The sequence below is a fragment of the Erpetoichthys calabaricus genome, chromosome 3, assembly GCF_900747795.2.
Source record: "Erpetoichthys calabaricus chromosome 3, fErpCal1.3, whole genome shotgun sequence".
NCBI lineage: Eukaryota > Metazoa > Chordata > Cladistia > Polypteriformes > Polypteridae > Erpetoichthys > Erpetoichthys calabaricus.
This window is the reverse complement of record NC_041396.2, coordinates 267,839,419-267,866,218: the sequence shown is the minus strand read 5'-3', so window position 1 is coordinate 267,866,218 and position 26,800 is coordinate 267,839,419. Positions and strand designations below refer to the sequence as shown.

At 38.5% G+C, this 26,800-nt stretch overlaps 1 protein-coding gene across 1 annotated transcript in view; it reads right to left on the bottom strand.

Annotated features, from left to right (window-relative positions):
• The window catches only part of zgc:158659 (uncharacterized protein LOC791141 homolog), a 114,794-nt gene that overhangs the window by 33,714 nt on the left and 54,280 nt on the right, over window positions 1–26,800 (bottom strand). The window contains exons 6-9 of the mRNA XM_028798226.2: window positions 19,493–19,756; window positions 18,671–18,756; window positions 14,736–14,841; window positions 11,073–11,225 (exon numbers count right to left, since the gene is read on the bottom strand). Of these exons, the coding sequence (XP_028654059.1) occupies window positions 11,073–11,225; window positions 14,736–14,841; window positions 18,671–18,756; window positions 19,493–19,756 (609 nt within the window). The remainder of the gene's footprint in view (window positions 1–11,072; window positions 11,226–14,735; window positions 14,842–18,670; window positions 18,757–19,492; window positions 19,757–26,800) is intronic.

The window sequence follows — 26,800 nt, the reverse complement described above, 5'->3', positions numbered from 1 at the left end:
TCCCAGATAAAATGGGCATAACGCATGAACCAGCTCTTGACAGAATGTAACTCTTTCACATAACATTTGCAAAAATAGACTGTGCATAGCAAATTTACACAGATAGTAAGAGAGTGTTCAAATATAAAACAGTTACTTTTGAGCTGTTTAGGAGCTATGCAAACCACACTGCCACTGTGCTGCCCACACTCAATGCCTGTCTTAGACAGACAGACAGACAGACAGACAGACAGACAGACAGACAGAGAGAGAGAGAGAGAGAGAGAGAGAGAGAGAGAGAGAGAGAGAGAGAGAGAGAGAGAGAGAGAGAGAGAGATAGATAGATAGATAGATAGATAGATAGATAGATAGATAGATAGATAGATAGATAGATAGATAGATAGATAGATAGATAGATAGATAGATAGATAGATAGATAGATAGATAGATAGATAGGAGAAATTTAGTTTTTCTTTGCCTGCATGAATGGAACAAAGCTGCAACCTTGCCTTTTTTCTTCAGAAGGTACAGTATTTCAAGAGGTATATAATTTTACATTCAAAGTGCTGTGTGCTTTTCCTCAAATTTGATTGGATTTAAGGTCACAACTTCTTCATGTTGACAAAAACACACGTACAGTATTTTCACTCACTTGACTTCTTCCACTAGAAAGACCTCACCAACTTAATCTTCCCTCACCTTCACAGGTCAGCATCCCATTCTGAGTGATTTCCTTTAAGGAATATAGTATGTTTTATACCTGTTTAATAGCTGTATATTTTTATACCCATATGTTACTCTACTCTACTCTACTCTACTTTACTGCAGACAATTAGAAAAGCTCATTTAGTGTAGCATATGTTATTTTTTTAGTATGTGTAACTATGTTTTAGAAAATTACAGATGACACAGTTTCTTGATACATTTCTGCCTTCTCACTGCTTATGTAAAGTATTAAGGGTGGTAGTAAAGATCTCTGTGTCCAAATCACATAAATATGTTTTGTATAGACCTCTACATGCCATTTCCAGTAAGAATGTTTGTTGTAAGTCAAATATATTTTCGTGTATGAGGATCATTCCCATGTAGCCAAGCAGACACTCCATTGCTAAACACGTCTTCAATGTGATATGCACGTTTCTGAAACATTTACTTTTGATCTGCAAACACACAATTCTTGAACACATATTTTAAAATGATTGGCGGTTGGACTTTCTGTTTTTTTTTTTGGACTTTCAAACCATTGATTTAATTTACTTTATCTAAGAAAGTACAGGAAAATAGGTTGAAGTGGTATAGACAACTGATAAGGAGAGACAATCAATATCTGAGTGTTCTGTCCCACATCTTGTTAGCTGTTAGGTGTTATTGTTTTTTATTAACACACCTGTCAGTCACGACGCACACTCACAGTGGTGCCATAAATGTCTATGAAACTCACGTAGAGCATGCAGGTCCTATAATAGACATTTGAATACAATGCACCCCATGTGTTGCACGTAGGCACCCCTTTATCTCTTGTTTCGGTCACATCCGAAACATATCTTTAAGGTATATAAACCCCTGAGTATGGTTAGTTGTGGTATGCAGCAATTTGAACCTCTGTCTACGTGCTTCTCTTTGTCTTGATCCAACCGTGGAAATCAATCGCCTTGCAAATGTCTTTTAAAGCTTCATTGTTTAATGTATACTCTCTACAAAGTATTGCTTTGTAAATCATTCTTTATTGTCTTTGGCTGTACACCTGTATATACCTGTATGTTTCTTTTGTATATATTTCAGTTTACAACAAAGTACGTCCAGTAAAAGCCTTCAAGAAAGCTCACCCTTGTCGTTTTTATGTGGATGTGCTGAGTTGATTGAGCTCTCTGCAGCCACGCTGCACGGACAGCGTGGAGTGAGGCAGAAAAGTAAGCAAAAGAGTGATGGGAATGGAAGAACAGGGGAAGAGAACGAGGGAAGCAAAAGTGGATGTGGATGGATAAAGAAAAACAAAATCAGAACGGAAAGGGCTTGACTTGCGAGAAGGTGCAGGATTGAGCTGTTTGGAAAAGGCTAATCAAGCACATCAACCCCACATACAATTGGGAAAAGCTAGAGGAAGAAAAAGAGCTTCTGTTCATGTGAAAAAATGCAAAACAGGTCAATGTTTAATTTTTTTAGAGTTTTTTAGCTGTTGGACTGCTATGTTGGGTGAATCTGGCTAGTCCTCTGTGCATGGAACGACTTAATCCAAAAGAATGGAATGTAGACATTCAAGTAATGGTCCAGTGGGAAGGTTGAGATCAACTTTATCCCACAAAAATATTGCATAATTTAGGAAAGACTTTATTTTGGTATGACATTTTTTTCCTCCTTTCTGCATTAGTTAGAATATTGGCTGAACTATGGACTGCTGTCCGAGACCATGTTCTCAATCCACCTTGCAAGCTTGCATTCACCAGAGCAGGTGAATGTAAAGGCACAAAAAGTGTAGGCCCGCGTCCGCGTAGTAAAACTAATGCTGTCAGATGCCAACACATTTAGGATGTAGTTGTTCTTTTTACCACGCTTCTTTTAACTTCACCTGTTTGTTGTTTGGTACAAATCTTGTAATCGATATTTAACCCACTTCCTATTGTCCAAATGACTTGAAATTTTGCACACTTACTCACTTCCGATGACAATAAATGAACCAATAATCAGTTTCACTAATTAATCAATTAATCCAATGTTAATTAAGAAATGAAATTGAAATGAAGATTTCACCAATAGATGGCGCTAGTAACGGATAGAAATATTAAAGGAAGCATTAAAATATTGATTACAAAATTATAATAAAGCAAACCCAAGACTAAAAAGTTGAAAATAATATATACAGTACTGTGCAAAAGTTTTAGGCAGGTGTGAAAAAATGCTATAAACAAAGAATGCTTTCAAAAATGGAAGTGTTAATCATTTATTTTCATCAATCAACAAAATGCAGTGAATAAACAAAAGAGAAATCTAAATCAAATCAATATGTGGTGTGACCACCCTTTGCCTTCAAAACAGCATCAATTCTTCTAGGTACACTTGCACACAGTTTTTGAAGGAACTCGGCTGGTAGGTTGTTCCAAACATCTTGGAGAACTAACCACAGATCTTCTGTGAATGTAGGCTTCCTCACATCCTTCTGTCCCTTCATGTAATCCCAGACACACTTGATGATGTTGAGATCAGGGCTCTGTGGGGGCCATACCATCACTTCCAGGACTTCTTGTTCTTCTTTACGCTGAAGATAGTTCTTAATGACTTTGGCTGTATGTTTGGGGTCGTTGTCCTGCTGCAGAATAAATTTGGTACCATCCCTGATGGCATTGCATGATGGATAAGTATCTGCCTGTATTTCTCAGCATTGAGAACACCATTAATCCTGACCAAATCTCCAACTCCATTTGTAGAAATGCAGCCCCAAATGTTCAAGGAACCTCCACCATGGTTCACTGTTGCCTGCAGTCACTCATTATTGTACCACTCTCCAGCCCTTCGATGAACAAACTGTCTTCTGCTACAGCCAAATATTTCAAATTTTGACTCATCAGTCCAGAGCACCTGCTGCCATTTTTCTGCACCCCAGTTCCTATGTTTTCGTGCATACTTGAGTCGCTTGGCCTTGTTTCCACGTCGAAGGTATGGCTTTTTGGCTGCAACTCTTCCATGAAGACCACTTCTGGCCAGACTTCTCCGGACAGTAGATGGGTGTACCTGGGTCCCACTGGTTTCTGCCAGTTCTGAGCTGATGGCACTACTGGACAACTTCTGATTTCGAAGGGTAATAAGCTTGATGTGTCTTTCATCTGCTGCACTAAGTTTCCTTGGTCGACCACTGCGTCTACGATCCTCAATGTTGCCCGTTTCTTTGTGCTTCTTCAAAAGAGCTTGAACAGCACATCTTGAAACCCCAGTCTGCTTTGAAATCTTTGTCTGGGAGAGACCTTGCTGATGCAGTAGAACTGCCTTCTGTCTTGTTGCTGTGCTCAATGTTGCCATGACATGAAACTGTCTTCCACAACCTCAACTTGGTAGCAGAGTTTGGCTGTACCTCACCCAGTTTTAAGCCTCCTACACAGCTGTTTCTGTTTCAGTTAATGACTGTGTTTCAACCTACGTGTGACATTGATGATCATTAGCACCTGTTTGGTAGAATTGGTTGATCAGACACCTGACTAGAATCCTACAAAATCCCTGACTTTGTGCAAGTGTACCTATAAGAATTGATGCTGGTTTGAAGGCAAAAGGTAGGAACACCAAATATTGATTTGATTTAGATTTTTCTTTTGTTCGCTCACTTTGCATTTTGTAAGTTGATAACAATAAACAATCATTATTTATATTTCTGAAAGCATTCTTTGTTTACAGCATTTTTTCACACCTGCCTAAAACATTTGCACAGTACTATATATAAAAAATACTTTTTAAAAACCACACTTATATTAAGTTGAAAAGTGTAAAAAAAAAATAAGTCTCTCATACATTACTCGTAAAAGAAAAGTGTGGGTGCTTTTCATCAATCAACATTCAAAAAACACTTCTTAAAATCTTAACAAAAGTGCCCACCTTTTATTTTACGAGTGATGTATGAGAGACTTATTTTGTACTTTTTAGTACACTTTTTAACTTAATATAAGCATGGTTTTTTAAAAGTATTTATTTATATATATATATTTAATAAATTGCACTTGGATAAAATGAAATCGGCAGTATAAGACTGTCAAAATGAATACGAACTGAATTCTGAGTTCAGGCATGATGCTATAGCAAGTTGTTTAATACACTTTACAAATCGGTTTAATAGTCCCCTTACATTAACAGAATGCGTCACACCAAATTGAGTGGAGTCATCTTTGAATTCAAAGAAAATAAAGAAAAAAAGAAAAAAGGGATATGGGGTTGAGTGGATTTTTTTTTTTTGGTGGATTAAAGTATAGCTGTGGCTGGCTCTATTCTAATCAGAATGCACGTTATCACTCGTCAAATATGCAGACTTCCAGAGTCATAACATGGTTTGTGTATGAGTGTGGATGTGTGATTGTGCCAACGAGCTTAAGACTACTTACGACTAGTTATCTTACATTCTTTAGCTGACAATATGAATGTAATCTGATATTTATTGTATAACAGGGGTGTATTGTTTTAACCTTTTAATTTATATTATTAAGAATTCATCCTGGGACCAACAGCAGTACTAATCGATTTGATTATTTTAGAGCATAAGTAAAAAAGTGTTGTTAGTTGTCTGTTATGTAAAAAAATTATTTATTTAATATATTTATCCACTACTCCAGAAATTGAGAACAGCCTTGAGTAAAAAGGGATATGCTCATCAAATGGAAAATTAATGATAGTGAGGTGTGCGGCAGAGGGAAATAAATAAAAAACAAATTCAGATAAATCTCTTTGAACGATGAGAGTGAGGACATGAATTTTCAAATAATTTCAATTTTTAAATAAATATAAATATATATACAGTATATATAAATACATATAAATATATATCTATAATTATAGTTAACATTTTAATGTCTCATCTCTTCCTAAAGACTGAAAAGAGAAGTGTACCAGGATTAGTGAAGAAGTTATTGGAACATAAGAGAAAAGGGTACCAAAAACATTGGAACATGGGAAGGAAAACTAAGTTTGCGCAATTTTCATGCATTTGAACGAACCCAAAGCAGTTACCTGCTTTCACTTTAAAAATATCTCATTAAAAAGCCATGGAAGGTACTCGAGAAGCAGTAATTTTTATTCATATATGCATCATTTGGTTTATGTATACACCATGTATATTATGCATTAAAATGTAAATTAACACAATTTCTGAATGACATCATTCTGTTTCAGCCCTCAGTAGCACAATGTGTGAGTTGTGTTGCACTACAGTAACGAGTGAGAGAACTCAAGAAAGAGAAGTAAAGGTCAGCTCTTCAAGTGGTAGATACTGTTAATAGAAGGTTTGTTTTTACTAATACTTAAAGTGAAGGAAATTATTTTCTAAGTGCTGTCATACTTTGAATACCTGCACTGACTCAAATGTTTGCTGTTTGTGTGTAAATGAAGAAAAATGAGCGGAGGGACATGAAGAATATTCTTTCCAAGTTCTCAACAACCTAACAAGACCACTTTCCAACTTCTGTCTAACCTCTTCAATGGAGACCCAAGTTCACTTGAACTCCACGTGGCCCCATGACAACTCAGTCAAGCCACAGCACCAAGACAACTAAAACAAGACGCAACCCAATGACGGTGTCAGTGATAATTGCTAGTTGACTTGTAACGCATTTGTATAATTTCTGTTTCAAGGTTCTAATTGCAGAAGGCATAGAGGCCAACAGCATGCAATCACTCGGGCATAACCAACAGCAACCAACGAAACTAATCTGTAATCTCCTTGATGTGATGTTTAGCAGAAGACAGTTGGCAGCATATTCTTTAACTGGCCACAAAAGGAGTGCTAAAGAAAATCTTTACCCTCAGCTCAATGACAAACTTGCCAGTGCAATTTTTGGAGTCATAAAGGGTCATCACTGAACAAAATCCTCACAGGTGGTGCAGTGGTAGTGCTGCTGCTTTGCAGTAAGGAGACTGTGGAAGTTTGTGGGTTCACTTCCTGGTTCCTCCCTGTGTGGATAGCACGTTGAGTACTGAGAAAAGCGCTATATAAATGTAATGAATTATTATTATTAAAAAACAGATAAAACTGTGTCCCAGGAACAAAAAAATATTAAAAATCACTACTGTACATGACTGTTCAGGGAAATACAGTACTGGACATCAGCTCATCCACTATATAGAGGGTCGGCATTTGTTTTTCAACTAAAGTACTGAGTATAGTGTATGTAAGCTTGCCAGTAGGACAAGTGACCACCAGGGGCAAGGAGACCACATTGGTTGCATAGGGAAAAGAGGAAAAGATGCACACTGATAGAGAAAAAGTAAATAGATATGCCAGCAAATGAAGTCAAGAGTTACTAAGATGTGCCCAGCTTTGTCTAACACAATGATCCAGAAGGAAAACTGGCAGGCGTACCAGTCTAAGAGAGAAAGAGACAGACAAACAAAGAGTTGCAACATGGGTGTAAAAGTGCAAGTTTTCCCCAAAATGCTATAGTGGAAGAGACCAAACAGGAGTCAGGGATTCCTAGTACTCTACATCAGGTGAAATAGTGACATTGGAGGGCTAGTAAGTAGAAGCAAAGAATTTCCTCTTCTAAAAAGAGAGCTCAAAATTTCATCCTTTTAGTAACAAAATGTGACACAGAGGCCTGGAAGGAGGGTAGAAGAACCTCCTGCCCAGAGATCACATAGTTCCAGATGGGAACTGACAGAACTTAAGAAAGTGGCCAGCTTACGAAACCTCAGGAATATTTAGAAACATGAGGAGCTATTAGGGGAGGCCTAACATGGAGTTTGTTTGACAAAGGCAAGGCTGGAGTTTGGCCTAGTGTGACCATGACAGGAAGTTGTAAAAACCATTCTAAGATGGAGGGCTCACTATTCATATAGTCAGGAGGTAAGCTGTGGCAAAAGCTCACTTGCAAGAAACAAGTTAACGAGAGAGACAGGAAGTAAAGAAATCATATGATTATTTTTTCTTAAACTATGCTGACTTTTCATCCATTACATTCCACATTATTATTTTACATAGCTTACAATGAGAGAATTATGACAAGAGGCAGATCAGTTAGAAAAGCACATTTGAGTATTGCTGTACGTTATTCTGTACGTTGTTTACACTGTATTGTATTTTTAATAAAAACCTTGGATTTTTGAAAGAGCCAAGCCACCCTTACTAAGGAGCTGCAAATAAGCAGCCAGCTAAGAAGAGTGCACAGTTGGGTCTTCTTTTAAAATAGCTGAATATCACAACAATGTGTTGCTTTTTGCTTTTTTCCATCTTTAAACAGCATGGACATGCTATTTTGCAATATGTATGTAATCTCATAATGCACATCAGTACTCAAGTACTTTTTTTGGCATGAAAAAGTGATGTATTCGCGTTTTTTCTATCTATGGACCTGTCTTCCCAGTAGCCCGGTTGTAAACTACAAGAACAGACATGGGGCCTCATGCATAACGGCATGTGTAGAATTCACACTAAAACATGGCGTAAGGACAAAAGCAGAAATGTTTGTACGCACAAAAAAATCCAGATGCATAAATCTGTGCGTTCGACAACTTCCACGTTCTTCCACTCTATAAATCCAGGTCAGCATGAAAAGTAACGCACGTGCCTGCTGCCACTCCCATACTCCTCCCAGAATTACACCTCTTTGAATATGCAAATCAATAAAAATAGCCCTTAAGCTCAGCATTCTGTGAAAAGGCAATAGCAAAAGCATGGGGGAAAATAGAAGAATTTCAGCGAATATCAAGTGGAGGCAAGGAAAAACGTACTATTTGTTGGTTTAAACAGTGGTATAAACAACAAAAGGAAGTTGAAAAGCTCAGGTTCACAAAGTCGCACAGTGCCCGAAATAAAAAAGAAGTTGTCAGATATCAAAGTCACCGTCAAAAGGCGAGTTGTAGCCCACCATTTGACTGTCATATGAAAGTTTATTAGGGTACAGAGAAAAGGAAAAAAAATAGGGACACAGTGAGAAAAAAGCCCGAAATGTCAACTTTAATCTCGAAATTTCCACTTTAATCATGTAGTTTATTTTGTCATTAAAGTAGAACATCATAAACTTTAAATCATTTAATTTACTAGTTTCTCAAATACCATTGTAACTAAAGTAGCATGTTAAATGCTTTGTTTTGTATGTGTTCTTCTATGTGCTCTGTGTGTGAATCATTACGTGCTTCTTAAACGGGCTTTCTCTTCCTCCGACTGGACACAGAATCCATTACATTCGTGATATTACAGTTCCCTGAATAATTAAATACTGAGATGTACACTTGATATCATTTTCATGATGATAGAAATTAAAGCATGTATTAAATATGGAAACATGGTGGCACAGTGATAGTAACGAGTTGGTGCCCTGTCCAGAGATTGTTCCTGCCTCCCGCAAGATGCTTGCTGCGCCACGTGTGACCTTCGATGAAATAATTTATTGCAGCAGTACTGTCTCTTTCAAACGTACTAACCCCCAATTCCTGTCCTTCCTTTTCTTTCTCCATGTAACCAATCGCCACACAATCAGCTCTGTAATAGATGTTAAGCCACCTGTAAGCTTAGAACGCCGATTCTTCAAAACTTTTAAGGAACATTGGAAATATCTTCGTAGCACATGTTTAATTATTCTATCCATCTATCCTTCCAGTGTCGCGCCAGCACCAGCAAGAATACAGCGCGAGGCAGGAACAATCCCTGAATGGGGCACCAGATCGTCGCTAGCGCTGCGACACTGTGTCCTCACATGTTTAATTATTAACAATATAGATTTAAATTATGTTAACATTTTATCTGTATAATGTAATAAACATATTTTGCTGCATCTCATCTTAAAAATGATATCGTCATCATATGCAAATACGCACGTTATAAAGTGGCTCAGGTTGTGCAATATCATAACTGCATCGCAAGTTTACAGTGAGGTAATTGTACTTATAAGTACAAACAGTTCTACAAGGAGCACTTGATGGACTGATCGAGTGCTTTTATAGTTCTTGGGATGAAACTGTTTCTGAACCGCGATGTCCCTAAAGGAAAGGCTATGAAGCGTTTGCTGTATGACAGCAGTTCAATAGACAGCATGGCTGAGGCAGCGTGTGCTTGATGCTGTATACTGATAATTCTCTTTCCAATCAGCAGCGGTAGAGCTGTGATTCCACACTCGGATACATTGGGATAAATAGACTGAGTGGTGCATTGAGAGGAACAACGCTAAAGCAGTTATGGTATTTGGAATAGTTTAGGCCATTCCATAGACCATTATATTGTTACAGGTTAATTACAATCAGATGCCTTAAACTAATAAACAATATGCGGTTAATTTCAGTGTATTTATAAAGCCGCATCAGGGATGTGCATCTAAAAAGGAAAGGGAAACCACACTGGAACAAAAGCACTGCTTTGACGCTGGGTGCCGCCAGTTTGCAAAACCGAGTGGAGAACTTGTGTACGCCAGGCATTTAGCTGCTGTGAAAATGTGCGTGGCTTTATGCCAAGTTTAGGTTTTATACATCAAGATTTGAGCTTGGAAACAGGAATACGCAACACTTTTGTGCGTACGCACCATTTATACATAAGGCCCATGATGTTTTTAAAATTTAAAAAAAGCTTCCCTCTAGAACACAAATTAACATATACCATGACTGTGAAGAAAAAAAGCTTGAAAAATACAGGTGGGAATGTGAGTAAGCCACTGCACCTAGCAGAAAGGGGTTCAACTGTTTTATGGGATGGCCCAGTGAGAGGGCAGCATTTTATTTTATTACTGTGTGCACAGCACATTATGTTTTCTCTGTGCTTATCAATTAACTTGTGTGCTTTAGACAATAAATGGTTTTTACATGATTGTCCTCTTTGTAGGTATCAGGATTTAAAGGCAGTTAAGCTGTATTATGATTATGATTATTAGTTTTATTATTATTGCTTTTGTGTGTCTTTTCCAATATCAGGTTGATTGCTTTGTAACATCACCAAGCACCGCCATAGTAGAAGTGATTCCCAATGGGGAGAGTGTTATAAGTTAATGTATGTGATGTCACATGTTCATGTGTTTTTGGTGGCTAGCTTATTTAAGTGCACATGGTGGTGCGCTGCAATCAAATAAAGGTAAGACTGTTTTCCTAGCATAAAAATGTTTTCTTTTCAACGGTTTTGCCTTAAATTTTTTTTTCTTGTTTTATCTTTTCACCACAAGCCCATTTGCCCTTTCTAATTTAGAAAATAATCTCAACCTACTTTCACTTTATCTTCAACTACTCTAAACACCTAAATCAACTTTGCTTAGGCTTTTAGAAATTAACACACATCAGGATTTCTAACATCCTGCTACATAACCCAACCTCTGACAAAACAGTGACCATCCATCCACCCTTGTTTCAAATCCTCCCTAGCCCACATATTATGTTATGGTATTCTCAGGGCAAGTCCCAGTATTTGATTTCTGACCTCAGGTGTCTACCTTGTTGGGGTTTGATCCTGCGACCCCAATTGGATTGAGCAGATCCTCCAGCCCATGAGGCACCGGCCAAAGATTTAAGGCCATCTTCCCAGTCACCAGTGTGTCTTTATAGTCAAACAGGTTGACATTACCCCATGCGAGCGGACAATATTCCTGCAAGAGTGAGAAATGAAAAGGTCAACACAATCACTTTCATAGTTTCTCCTTGTGAATGGAATACCTAAAATTATTTCTTTTAACATATGATTATGTATTATAGGAGATTTGTTTTCTTTTTTCTTAAGCCTTCATATACAGTCCATCCATTCATTATCCAACCTGCTGAATCCGAACACAGGGTCACGGGGGTCTGCTGGAGCCAATCCCAGCCAACACAGAGCACAAGGCAGGAACCAATCCCGGGCAAGGTGCCAACCCACCGCAGAACACACACAAACACACCAAGCACACACTAGGGCCAATTTAGAATCGCCAATCCACCTAACCTGCATGTTTTTGGACTGTGGGAGGAAACCGGAGCGCCTGGAGGAAACCCACGCAGACACGGGGAGAACATGCAAACTCCACGCAGGGAGGACCCGGGAAGCGAACCCAGGTCCTCCAACTGCGAGGCAACAGCACTACACACTGCACCACCCTGCCGCCAACATATACAATTACAATAGAAAATAAATGGATGATTGTATATTGGAACAGCAAAACTGACACTTGTGACAGCAGGATTCAGATATTCATGTCCAAACCTATTTGGCTCCTCTGTCAACATCATTTGCTGTAGAAGAGCTTAGCCAATGTGTCTCGGATGGTGACATGGTACACATACAAAAAAAATGATCTTAGCAAGTGAAGTAAGGAGTAAGGAGATGGAGAAGATGCAGTGTGAGTGGAGGACAAACATTTATATTTTCTGTAAAATTCTAAAGTGGACTTCTCAAATGCTGCAAGGGTTGGCTTCTGCTTTGTGCATGATGCTACCGAAAATGTCCCAGCTACTCCATGGCCCTAAACTCTAAGCAGGTTTGGAAACCGATGGATGGCTACATTTTCAAATGCTTCAAGAAGCATATAGTAATAAAAACATTTTATGGGTGTGTTTATACAGCACTTCTAGTTCTTTAAAGAGGGAAACAAATTACTAGATAATGAGCTCCAATTAGGTAATGTGCATAAAGAGCTGACAACTTCAATGTGGTTGGAAATGAGCTAAAAAAGTTTAGGAAAATTATAAACAAGTTGGCTAACATTCTCTGAATCACTTAAGCCTCTGCATACATCATTCATTCTCTGTAATTAATTGAAGTACATTGTTCTCATCTTCAATATGAATGTGCCAGGTATAAGTTTGCTTCCTCAGAATTTCCCTAATTACCAAAGGCTTCCTGAGAAATGCTATAAATACAATAACATCACATAATATTTTCAAATCTACTTATTCCAATTAAGGGTCACGAGGGCCATAGCTTATTCCCATGAACACTGGGTGTATGGCAGGAAATCAACCCTGGATAGACTGCCAGTCCATTGAATGTTAAAACTATCAGTTATAATTCAACTTAATTTTTTCAGAATATCTGCCGCTCACATGGCAACATCCGAGTGCTCCAAATTTGCATGGTGTTATTCATGCCATCAAACCCATTTTCAAATTTGACTGTATAAACCTATGAATAGGGCACAGTGAAATCCCCCTTGCATGTGTAACCTACATGAAACACTCTTCTGCAGTATGATCAACAAGTAATAGCAGTCAAACATGGACCATAGCATGAACCGTCCAGATTCTTTATTTCTTGAAAGTGATTACTTCAAAAACTAAACTAAAAATCTCAGATAAATTGGTTGATTACTGCAATAAATACGGTGATAGATAAGGCACACAGTGAACTCACACATCCACATCTGTCTTTATTGTTTGCACATTGGTATCTCTGCCCTGGACTTGCATCACTGATGATATTAAAAGTGAATGGTTTTTAGTCATTATACTAGAACCTAAACTGGATGGTTTCTGAAGCTTCTTAAAACTAAATAAGGTTTTTCTAGTTGATGAATTGTCTTTGAGATTCATTACAATATGTGGGCCATTCTCTTCTAAAAGACTGTTTGCAGTAATTTTGATACATAAATAAGACATGGTAATCCACATTCCACTGTCATTTGCAATAACTAACAGGTCATTGTTACCCCCAATATATTATATCTATATGATCAGTAAGTTTAGTGTCTGGTGTATTGTAGCCCTCAAGTAAAGTTCAAAAAACCAAGACTGATAATCCTTTGTGCTGTGTGCTGAATGGTACAAAGCTGGTGTAGAGACATCTTAACAGAAAATGATGCTATGTACAATATACTGTGCCAACATACTGTGACTGGCATCCTGTACTGTGCAATTCTAACCACTCTACACTTATTGAATGCCTAGTTATTGTTATACAGTATGTGTATGTGTATTTTGATCGTATACTAAAGATTATTATAATTCTTGTTATATGTACAGTATATTTGTGCCATATTTTGTCTGATGCCGAAACCCTGCAATGTCCTCTAGGAGTAATAAAGTTTCTTTCTTTCTTTCTTTCTTTCTTTCTGTCTGTCTGTCCGTCTTTCTTTCTCTTTCTTTCTCTCTCTCTTTCTTTCTTTCTATCTATCTATCTATCTATCTATCTATCTATCTATCTATCTATCTATCTATCTATCTATCTATCTATCTATCTATCTATCTATCTATCTATCTATCTATCTGTTTCTAGTTCATAGCATGCAGGACTGTCAATAACAGCATTAACATGTAGTTTAAATACATAACCAAACTGACAAACCAGAAATGCCATGCATACAGTAGCTGAGTGTGTGCATATGTATTTGTGTGAACAATAAACGTCTCCTCTCTTGAAATGATATGGTGTTCTATCTATCTATCTATCTATCTATCTATCTATCTATCTATCTATCTATCTATCTATCTATCTATCTGTCTGTCTGTCTGTCTGTCTGTCTGTCTGTCTGTCTGTCTGTCTGTCTGTCTGTCTGTCTGTCTGTCTAAGACAGGCATTGAGTGTGGGCAGCACAGTGGCAGTGTGGTTTGCATAGCTCCTAAACAGCTCAAAAGTAACTGTTTTATATTTGAATACTCTCTTACTATGTAAATTTGCTATGCACAGTCTATTTTTGCAAATGTTATGTGAAAGAGTTACATTCTGTCAAGAGCTGGTTCATGCGTTATGCCCATTTTATCTGGGATTGACTTTGGCTACCTGAACTGGAGAGATGGATGGTATTGAGTGTTGAATTATAAAACATTGTGATTAAATCAAAGTATCTCAACCTTGTACATTAAATTGAAAATCTCCATTGGGAAGTGAAGTCTAGAGAATAGTTGAGTGAGGAGGTGATGCTGGAACTTAAAGTAAAGATTCTGCACCTCTGGGTTCACAGGTGCCAGCTGGAGTGGTTTAGTGGTTCAGACATGGCCTACTCTGAAGGGACCTGGGGAACAGGTACTGACTGTAACTTTAGGCAGACTAAGGCAAAAGTAAATTGATGGGAGCATCAAAATCTTACCCTGATGAAGAGAGAACATATTACCTGAATCGTAAAACAAACCACATAAGACGAGAATTAGAATTGCCTCCCCCATCACCACTGCAACCAATTTTAACTCACCTCTTTGGCTCCCTTCCGACCTTTCACTGAGCAGATAGACAGGCAGAGACGAGCCGACCGAGGCAGGTCAGTGAGGTAGATATCGTAGGACAGCCATTCATTCCACCTGAAAGAAAAATGCAAGTTAAAACACTCAGTGATGGGATTTATTGCCAGAGTTCAGTTTGTCTACTGCTAAACACCATTTGATGAAACAACACTGCAATTAGAGAAGATCTCGATAAATGTGAACTTTATTCCTGAATTCACTAAAACATGGTATTCTTAAAAGTCTAAGAACCAGTCAAAAATTTATTTCATAACATAAGCATAGAAGCCTCAGAACCCACTTAATAAAATGAGTGCTCAAAATAGAGCAAAATGTATTTAAAAATTAAGCTAGACCATTTTAAAGACAATATTATTATTGTATTTAAAAACATGGCTCACTTCTGAAGTGCTTCTTTTTATCTTTATCTTCTTTACTCATTGTTTGCCATTTTCTAATATTTCTGATTATATTGTTCTGTTCATTTATTATTTGTCCAATTAATTACTTTCTGTTTATTTTTTCTATTTAGTTTATTATTTAGTGTCTATGTATGTTGTTCACTTCCCTCATGTTCCTTGTGTTTTGTGGGTGGATCCCAAAGAGACAGATCCACCTATTAATTACAGTTAAGGGACCACACCCATACCTTTAAAGGCATGCTGGGAATTAATTAATCCCATGCAGTTCATTCTAATGCACTCCGGTGCTGGTGGTTTTGTAAATTTTTTTCTCTTTGTGATTTAGTGGAACCTGGGATACTCCTATAGATTGTGTCTTTGACTTTTTTTGCTAGCATTGCCTTTGACAAATTCTTTTTACTCCTTTGAACATTTTGTAATATTTTTTCTTTACGTTCAATAAATCCTCCTTCATAAAGACTTCTTGTGGCCTTGCTCTATGCAAGCCATGGGTTAAGGGTGATCCTCTTCCTTGTGAGACATTTATTTTTGAACATTCAAAGAAAGTGTATTTTTGCCTTTTTTTTTAGGCTGCCTTTTGGTACACCACCTCCGAGTTTGGTGAGACTCTGACCTGCTTCCCTAGATGTTTCTGAAGGCCTCACACCACCTTGGTCACTTGTCAGATTAAATCACAACAATATATAACTTTGCTCCACTTATTTTCTAAACCAGTCAGTCCATGATAGAGTCACAGGTGTCAATCCCATCATCATCAGCTACTCACTCACAAAAGGAAACTGGATGAACACCAACCACAAAGCCACACTCTAATCCAATACAGGGTCAAAAGAAGCTGGACCTGTTCAGCATTATCAGTGCAAGGCAGAAAATAACCTTTAATTAATGCCATCAATCACAATGAAGCAATTTTAGCCTAACTAGATGTAAAACAAAAAATTAAAGTGAAGAAGATTTAACACTTCAACCCAGGTCTCTCCATAGGTGAGGTAACAGTGGTAAATGACTGTCACCACTGTGCCATGCCAATATCTTTATTCTCATTTTAAAATTGGATTCTGGCTGCTCTGTCACCCATTATTGAACAAAATGTTGCTGAAGTCTCAATGATGAAAGCACTTATTAGCTAATATGGAGTTGAAAACTATCTTATCCATAGTGGGCACAAGGCAAAAAGCAGCCATGGATAGAATCCTAGTTCATCACAGAAGACACTTAGCACAGGTGTGGATTAACCAGTTAACTTGGTGTGCATACCTTTTGACAATAAAATGAAACAGGAGTATCTGCAGAATACATAAAGAGACAGAAGAGCAAGGTACAAACTACCGTTTTCGAACATTAGAACACTAGAAAAATTGTGATGAGAACAAGGCATTCAGTCAAACAAGCTAATCTATCCTTTTCCAAAATAGCGTCAAGCCAAGATTTGAAGGTCTCTGAAGTCCTACTCTTCAACCCAACAGCTGGACATCTATTTAATGTGTCTATGGTTATTTGCTTGAAGAAAACCTTTCTTACAATAAAAAATCTCTTGTGATTGAGCTATGGATCAAACCCTGGACATGTAAGGCCGATGTACAAACCACTACACTACTGTGACAACCTTTCTCATAATATCCAGCGATAATCAAGTCTTTACAATCCATTTCAGGGTTTCAAGGCACAAAACTATCTTTTTCAGTTTGAGACACATGGCAAAGTCCAAAACTAGAGGGGCGCCAGTCCATCACAGGGAATATCCACACACACATACACACATTCTTTTGATGTCATCTTACAGTCACCAATTAAACTTCCTTCTGTGAAAATCAGTGTCCACATAAAATCCCACAAAAACATTAACACACAGTGCAAACTGAGGAGATTGTTCCTCCCCCACACTATGTGACTCTTCAATTCCACCCCGGGGGTAAATGGTAACATTATACAATGTTATTGACTGTTATACCTGCTTCGCACTCTCCACCTTGCACTTTTTAACTTGCACTGTATTTTTATCACTCTTTAATTAATATTGTTTTTATCAGTATGCTGCTGCTGGAGTATACAAATTTTTTTTTTAATAACATATCTATCTATCTATCTATCTATCTATCTATCTATCTATCTATCTATCTATCTATCTATCTATCTATCTATCTATCTATCTATCTATCTATCTATCTATCTATCTATCACCACAGACAGAGACAGGGCTGGGGTTCAGGCCCAGGTCTCTGGAGCATTGATCAATGTACCAGTTTTTGTCACAAAATTATTTTTCTTTCATTCTTATGACAGGTAAATTCATTATTTAATTACTTTAATTCCACCAGCAGTTAATTTGATATAATCAGTCAAAGCCCAGACTGTAACGTGATGGCTGTCCAAGCAGGGTGGTCCATTTAGTAACAGTTTCTGTGTCATCTCATTGGCTACATGTTTTCCACATCTCTCTGGAATTCGTTAACTGACTTGCTCCATTCATATCCCTATGTTGTTTAAGATGATTTATTGTTAAACTGCCCTTGGAGCCTGACATGAATGTCAGTATGTTTTTACACTGTCCTACTTGCAGATTTAACAATTCAAGAGATGCACAACAGCAAGTGTTTCATTCATTGTGATGACTACTGAAAAGCGGGAGACAATCATGCAGTGAGAGGCACGAAAACACCTCTTTCTATTACCAGACCTGTGATTTTACAAAGGTTTTACATAAAAACACTAAATATAAATAAAACAAATCTTAGAATGCCCCAGTATGCTCAATTCCTAACCATATACCAATCAGTTTCCGTTGTAACCCTGGTTGGACGCCAGCCCCCACTCTCATAATTTTCCTACAAGGTTTCAGGTTATGGGAGCATAGAAACAAGATTAAGAAGTACATCAAGTAAGCTGATTTTTGTGTTCTACTAATTGCAAAAACGTTCTGTATTTTAACGCTTTCAAATGTATTAACATTACTAAGAGTGTCAATGTGTTGCAGGTCTGTCAGACACAGAAGTAAGAATTTCACTGTACTCTGTACAGTACACTTAATAATACTCCTACTACTGTGTTTAGTACTTTCTAGATCAATATTAATAGCTTGCAATTTTGAGAAATGTAAAGGTTAGGCATGAAGTCACTTCTGAATAGACAAGAGACAGTCGATTCAAAGTGCAGAGAATATTTGAAATTGTGCAGTTAGCATCAGCACTGATAGATTATTAATTATTTGGCTGATACCTTTATCCAAGGTCCCTTGCAAGATTAAGGTTAACTACATTTGTTAATATTTTATTTTTTGAAATTGTATCTCTGGTTGTTTAAGGCCTTTGCAGTGAGATGGAAAGTTCATAGTCCAGTATCCACAACACCAAATTGCCAAATGGCCTTGAACATAAAAGCTATAATATTTTAAGATCCATCATACCCATAGATCACCTAAGACAAGGCCAGACTTCACCTGCTGGTTAGATGACACGATATAAAGACACTGAATGATAGTACCTTACCTTGGGTTAGAGCATGGCACCCTCTGAGTGTTCACATTGTCACACAAGGGCTCTCCTCCGTGGTAAATTCCAGTCCTGACATAGATCTGAAAAAGCAACCCAATACTGTTAATTTCATGAATGTCATGTTCAAATCTTTGTTCTATGTCATTTTTGTTTATTTTTGATTCTTTTGTTCTGATTAATATTGCTTGTGTTCATTTGTATTCTTTGTTTTTCATTTTGTTTAAGTATCAATGCCTTGGTTATGTCCCATGTGTTCTGTGGGTGGTCCCCCAAGAAGCGGAGCCACCTGCCAATCACTGTCAGGAAGAGCCCTCTGACCTATAAATCCAGAGGGTTTCTCATAGTTCCTGCCAGTTCTTTTTGCAAGCTCTGGGAGTGGTGAGTTGATTGTGTTTTTCTGTACCTTTTGTGGATTTCTAGCATTTTTTAACCTTTTGTTCTATAATTTGACTTTGTGTGGGATTACTGTATCGAGGCCTATTTGCTTTGATTTGCCTTTGATATACAGGCAATTCCATTTTGCCTTTTTGCCCTTATTCACACAGTGATTTTATCAAGAATAAATCAAGTTGTGATGGTACAACCCAAGTGGGCAATTTCGGTAGGATTTGTGTGACTTATGTGCTTTTGGGGCTTTCAGTTCACAACAATGAACAGGACCAATTTGGTCACATCATACACCATGAAAAGGTTAAAAATGTACTTGCCAATAAGCTACTTCAAAATATTCTACATTTACAGCACATATTAAACATTAACAGAGGTCTCTTTCAGGTCCAGCTTATGATTCACCCACCACAAAGTTACAAGACTCACCTTGTCAATGTCCCTAATGTTCACATTGACATAGGTCGCACAAAGGACACGGATTCTCAGTAGACTGTTGAAGGCCCATAAAGATCTACAGGAAGTAGAATCCCCAGCACCTCCATTAGCAGTGCCTGCCGGACTTGGTTGAGGGGTCCGTCGGCCATAAGAAGGCATCAGAAATCCATTAGCAGGAAGCTGAGAATATAGGCTATCTTTAGACATCAGCATCAGGTGAGGCAGTCGGCCTATCGTGATACAGCTGCGGATATACTGAGGGAGTAAAGCAAAGCAAAAGAGGCCAGTCAGAAATGGAAAGCAGCACAGAAATGACATTACTAATCTTCCTGCTTATGTAAAGACTTTCATTCAGCCTTTCTTGGTGGCTCCTGTTACTACCTTATTTACTGTAAGTGACTCCAAGAAAAAACTTTTACCCTTCAAGATGCTTCTAATGAAGAGTTGCCACTGGAAATCCAGAAGTGAACTTTAGGTTGGTTGGGGATTCTAAATTGACCCAATGTGAACATCAGTGGGTCCTTGATAGGATTAGTTCAATATCCAGCTTTGGTTCCTGCCTCATGCCTAGCACTGCTCGAAAAGATACTGGCCCCCAGTGACTCTCATCTGGATTATATGCCTTTGAGTATGCTATGCTGTGCTATGTGAGTTTGGGATATGGAAGCAAAACTGATGTAAAAAAATAAATCCATTTAGATACAGAGTGAACATATCAGCTCCACATAGACAACAGCCAGGCTTTGATTTGAATCCAGTCCCCTAGAACTTTAAAACATCATTGCTAGCTACAATACCACCTCCTAGCCAATTATGCATGTCTGTATGCTACATCAATACTGCAAAAATAGAGACAGAGTGGTAATACAGGCTGTGTCTGAATCATCAGATATTAATGACTTCATATGCACATCCATTCTCTAAACCTGCCAGCACAGATTTACATGGGAAAAGCAAAAAAAAATTCTTAGTCATCTGAGGCGTAATTAATAAATGAGTAACCTTTCACGGTCTTTGTAGACAAATGTATGGGTATGTTGTTATCCCAAGTCTAGAAACCTTGTTAGCTAAGAATTTTCACAGGATGCATTGCTATGAGAAAACTACCCAACACCTGCCCACAAGGTCCTAGTTAATGTAATATGTGGTGATCATTCAGATAGTAGCTCAACACTACAAAGAAAAGGTGGCAGTGACTCTTCTTGTAGTAAGGATCTGTAGTTTTTAAAATGAATTGATTCTTGCTGTTCTTCTTGGTCATACATAGTTGTTTTCTTAAATGCATTTGTGTATTCTAATATCAACTAAGCCTGTAATAAAGGCAACATTTTTTAATTACTCTAATCCTGTAATGGACTGGCAGGTCCAGGTAGGTTTGGTTCTTTCCTTTTGCTAGAAGCTACTAAAATAAACTCTGCTTCCTTGCAACACTGAAATCTAACTAATCAGGTTTACTAATGCATGAATGGACACATAGCTACTCTATTAGTCTGTTAATTATTGACTTTCCATAAAAGGCAGTGATGTTTATGTTCGTTGACACTAATAGAGTATCAAATTGAGATGTGAACTCATGAAATAGCATGTCCTCAGAGTAGATGTTATTTTAACAAGGTCACATGACTCCCCTGGTTATGAGGGTTCCAGCCAAAGACTTAAACCAAGCTGATGTTTGATTTGCATTTCTAAATTAGCTGTGTATGGTTGTGTCCTAGGGCAGCATGGTGGCGTAGTGGGTAACGCTGCTGCCTCGCAGTTAGGAGACCCAGGTTCGCTTCCCGGGTCCTCCCTGCGTGGAGTTTGCATGTTCTCTGTGTGTGTTTCCTCTGGGTACTCCGGTTTCCTCCCACAGTCCAAAGACATGCAGGTTAGGTGCATTGACGATTCTAAATTGTCCCTAGTATGTGCTTGGTGTGTGTGTGTGTGCCCTGCAGTGGGCTGGCACCCTGCCCGGGGTTTGTTTCCTGCCTTGTGCCCTGTGTTGGCTGGGATTGGCTCCAACAGACCCCCGTGACCCTGTAGTTAGGATATAGCGGGTTGGATAATGGATGGATGGATGGATGGTTGTGTCCTGCTATCGCCTGAAGGTTTCCTCCTTTGATAACTGCTAGACTCAGATTAATTGTACAAAAACAAGTCCAAGAAATGACTCGTAGGAGGATGACATAAAATAAAGTCTATTACTTCAAATATTCTTATGCCATGTATCCATTTATTTACTAAACCTGTTTAATCCAATTTTACGACAGTAAGGACAGATTACTATGATGAACTAACATTTTAGATCTATGAGATTCTTTACTTGCTCTTTTTTATTTTAATTCGAATTTTCACCATGATTTATTTTTATTCTTATGACATTGACGTCTCTACAATGCCACTTTGGTTGGTTCTGTCTTTGCTGGTGCTGCCATTTTGTGACTACTTCAACAATTTTATGGATGCTATGGCTATTGATGGTCATTTGACACAGGTGTTTTGTGGCATATCAAATCACCTATATAAGATCACCTTTCGTCACCTGCTGCATTTGGTATCCAAGTAGTGGATTGTTTTTCACAAACAATGAATGTTTACTAGATAAGAAAAAGAAAAATAAGAAAGATTAGCAAGTATGATGTATACCTTTTGACTACAAGTTTGATTTTTGTTTTAGGTTTTGATGATTGGTTTTATTTTGTCCTTTAAGTTTCCCTGACACCCAATGTTGTTTTTGCAACCCACAAAGAAATGTGATGTTTTTCTAAAATAATGGTTAAACAAATTTGAAAAGCTCTAATTATAGTCATAAAGTAGTTGTATGGTCTACTTAATTCCCTGTCAAATTTTAAACACAATCTGTGCTCATTATCACAAGACTGCTGAACACAGAGTGCTGACTGGGAGAACGGTCCATTAAAAGGTGTTGATTTGTAACTTGTTGATAATCCAAAAACAAAGCAAAAATTCAAACTCAAATTATAGTCAGTAGCCTGAAAACCAAGACTGTAGTCCTTGTTGATGCTTCTGTAGGCTGCAATGAAGTTCAATCAATATTTAAAACATCACTGTGGTCTGTGTAATTTAGATGCTTTGCACTCATATACATAACCACCTTAGGCAATGTCTTTTATGAACAATATACAGTGCCTTGCAAACGTATTCATCCTCTTCAGTGTTAGTCCTATTTTGTTGCATTACAATCTAGACTTAAAAAGGATTTTCATTTGCCATTTATATAATGAACTTAACAACATAGTTCAAATTGTTGAAGTAGAATGACAATAAAATACCTTTTATATTTTAAAATAACAGTTATATACTGAAAGGTTGTGACTGCATATGTATATATCTCCCTTGCTATGACACCCCTAAATAGGATCTGGTCCAACCAATTAACTTCACAAGTCACATAATTAGTTGATTAGGATCCACCTGTATACAATCAAAATATCACATGATCTGTCACAGGATGTCTGTATACATAGACCTGGGGGGTATTTTTCGTACGTGGATTACTCGTTTAGCCGGATTTAATTGTTGACGATTTGGCCTGATCCTGGATCTGTCGGTTTTTCGAAACTCTTGCTGGAAGTGTTGTCACAGCAAAACGTCCTAATCCTCAAACCTGCTCGGAGCAGGTTTGTTCTATGTAAACAAGGATTAGCGCACACAATCAGTGTCCATGCGTGGAATTCATTCAGTCATGACTTAGCCGTTCATGAATGAGCGACCAATTGATATCGGTACAGAAATTATAAGAAGAGAATTTCATATAGAGAAGGGTTTGCGCAATCGGCAAGATCCTTTATTGCTCCCAGAGGAAATTTTTTTCGAAAGATACCGCTTTAGCCGAGGGGTAATATTGTACCTCAAAAATGTATTAGGACCTTATATTCGAAGTCAAACTCGGCGACGTCGGGCTCTCACAACCACACAGACAGTAGGCATTGCTTTGAGGTTTTTTGCAAGCGGCACTTTTTTATACCCAAAAAAAAGAGGGCTATATGGAACACTAGGGGGCTTCGCCCCCTGCTCGCTTCGCTCGCCAACCCCTGGCGTTGGGGCATGACAAAGAGTGAGATGTATGATTTAGATATAGTACAGTGTGCAGGTTTGGATGATGCGTATAGAAATAAAAAATAAGAGTGTTTGGCATAGAGTAATGTTTTATTGGAATATTTCTTTGTATACAACATTAGTAGTAAAGATGGTGTCTTGTCCTTGAATGAGTCTTCCTTGGCATGGATCATTTATAATTTTAACTTTAACGTCAGATGAACGTCGAACACGTGAGAAGGCAACATAAAGTTGTCCATGTCCAAAAACGGGTTCAGAGAGGTAGATGCCAACCTTGTCCATGGTTTGTCCTTGTGATTTGTTGATGGTCATTGCAAATGCAGGTTTAATGGGGAACTGTCGGCGTTTCAGTGTAAAAGGTAATTCTAGGTCATAACTTGCAAGGTCAATTCTAGGAATGAGAACAGTATTGTTAGCATGTGATCCTCTAAGAACTGTTGCTTGAATAACATTGTGTGTCATGGTGTTGACGACTAACCGTGTGCCATTGCATAAACCCTGTTTAGTGTTAAGGTTTCTTAATAGCATGATTATTGTTCCGTTTTTAAGGGTAAGGTTGTGTTGTGGTAATCCGGCTGGGTTAGTCTTGGATCTTGTTCTTTGTCCTTTATCAAGACCAAAGCAATTGTAGTTGCCGCTATACCTTCTGCATTTGCTTTTGTATTGGCCTCCTTTTTCAACTTAATGTAGCATTTTTATAGACTTAGCTAATGGGTGATTGTTTATGACATGAGAGACGTTTCTCATTATAAGCTCTGTGCATTGTTTGTTTTCAGGAAGGTTCATTCGTTGATAGATTGCCTCATCTGGATCTAGGATGTAGATTTGTGCATATTTGCGTTGTTGATTTGTTTCAGGACAACGTGTAAATTCATTATTTGTATTGCCAGTTGTTTCTTCTGGGAAGTTAAGTGAATGACAATGATTGCAAATGACATTCATTAATCCCAATGAATTTTCCTCAATAGTGGATTCATTATTGAAGGCGTTTTCAGCCATTTGGCTTAAGCGTTTAATGTGTGTCTGGCGTTGATTTCCGCTACGTGCATGTTTTGCTTTTGGCGTTTGAGTGCCGCGGTGTTGCATGTCCAGTATTTGGGACGCGCTATTTTTTTCTTTTAATTTATTCGCCTCCGCTTTGCGCAAAGTCCATTTCAGTCTACGTCTTGCATTGTTTGTATCGAGCCTTGTCCGTTTTTGTATGTCGATCATTTGAGCTTTCTCCTTTTGGAGTCTTGCTTTCTTTTTTTCTGGCAGTTCATTTGCGCTTTGTACACGTCTGCGTTCATTTTTTTTTTCTCTTCGCTCCCTTTTTTGTATGTCTGAGACGCGAGCTCTTTCGTTTTGAAATCGTGCTTGTTTCGATGCAGCACTTTGAGACGCGCGCTGTATGCCCCTACGTTCATTGTGTCTGTCCATTTGGGCACGTCTCTTTAACGGTGTTACTTGTGCTTTGCGTTTTTTGATCCGCAACATTTTTTCTCTCTGAGTTTCAGAAGCGCGTTTTATGCTCAGCCGTCTATTTTGTTGTTTCTTTCGTGTTCGTGTGTTTGTTCCTGTTATCCTTTCCGAATCGTTTTGTACCCGTGATCGTGTATTCATGACTTGTTTCTTTCTCAGCATGCGAAATATGGATAAGTAATAAGGAGGATCACACTCACTGTTAATATGTTTCCTTTTCTGCAGTTGAACGGTTAATAGTGCTTTATTGTAAGGAGATCCACCTATGCTGACACCTATGCTGCCTAGTGTGAAGGTGTTGACGTTCACTTTAGAATATGTGGCTTTGGGTGTCACTTCTTATGGATGTGTGTGTGTGTGTGTGGGGGGGGGGGGGGTGAGGATTGTTGTTGCGCGAGTGTCTTCTTTCTTTTTGTGTTCCTGTGTCTTGTTGAATCCCCCTCTTTGTGTGTGTCCCGTCCCTTGCTTGTAGGGTCTGTGGGGTGGTTTTGTGTTCTTTTTTTTTTGTGTTCCATGGGCTTGTTGAATCCCCCTCTTGGTGTGTGTCCCATCCGGTGCCTGTAGGGGGGGGGGGGTGCCTTGCTGTTGTGCGCGAGCCTCTTTTTTTTTTTTTTTTGGGTCTAGTTTCGTGTGCAATGTGTTTTCTGCTTTGCCTGCGTTTGACTACTTTTTTATGTGCCTTTTCCTTTTTTCGGTGCTCGTTGCGCCTCATTTCTTTGACTACTTTTTTCTCTTTTTTCTGTGCTCACTCCTTTTTTCTGTGGTCTTGTCCGCCTCTCTCGGCCCCTCATCCGCCTCTCGCGGCCTCTTTTGTCCCCCTCTCGCGGCTCCTTATCCGCCTCTCGCGGATTCTTTTCGCGCCTGCGCAGTATGTCTTTTTGCGTTTCTTTGACTCCTTTTTTCTCTTTTTTCTGTGGTCTTGTCCGCCTCTCGCGGCCCCTCATCCGCCTCTCGCGGCCTCTTTTGTCCGCCTCTCGTGGCTCCTCAGCCGCCTCTCGTGGACTCTTTTTGCGCCTGCGCAGTGGCCGGATGTCCCTGCGTCCATCCGGTTTAGCATTCTCGGTTAGTAATATGGATACCTATGGCACACATTGAGGACAAATATATGCAATGACCATCCTTTATCTGAAATGAAGTGACCACTGCATCCTGCCACTGGTTCTGAGGAGGAGCTTCCCCCGGAATGCTCTCAGAAACAGGGCGATGGGCATTTTGTTGGAGAGTCAACTCTTCTGCAGGGGTTAGGTCTGGACCGCGTGGACCTCCACCTCTTTTTTGCTTGTCTGCCTTCTTATTAGCTTCAAAATTAATGTTCTTTAAATTATATATGATTCTTTATGTCAACAATTCTTTAAATAGTTAGATACCAATATTTACCAGTTTGAAGTATATTCTTGTACTTCACTTTAATCTGTTCCCATGTTCTCCTTGTGCTCACGTTTGATGTGGAATTATGACATATTAAATAATAATTAATCTGACACATATGAAATGAAACGCTGCTTTCAGTAAGTACAATGCACACGCGTTTAATTTGTCGGCCACTTTTTGCCAGCCATCTTTTCTGGTTTGGGCTTCCTTTGTAGTGTTACCCCTTGTGCATAGTAAATCTTGAAATTCTTCACGTCCTTCGAATAAAAAGTCTTGTGTGAGAAAAAAAAAATGCGCCTGTTCTTTCGTCATTTTGTTACAGCCTATCAAAGACTTGCTGATCATGTTTTCTAGACCCAATATATATGTGTTTTTCACTCTGAGTGGGTGCGCGTATTCATCTCGGAT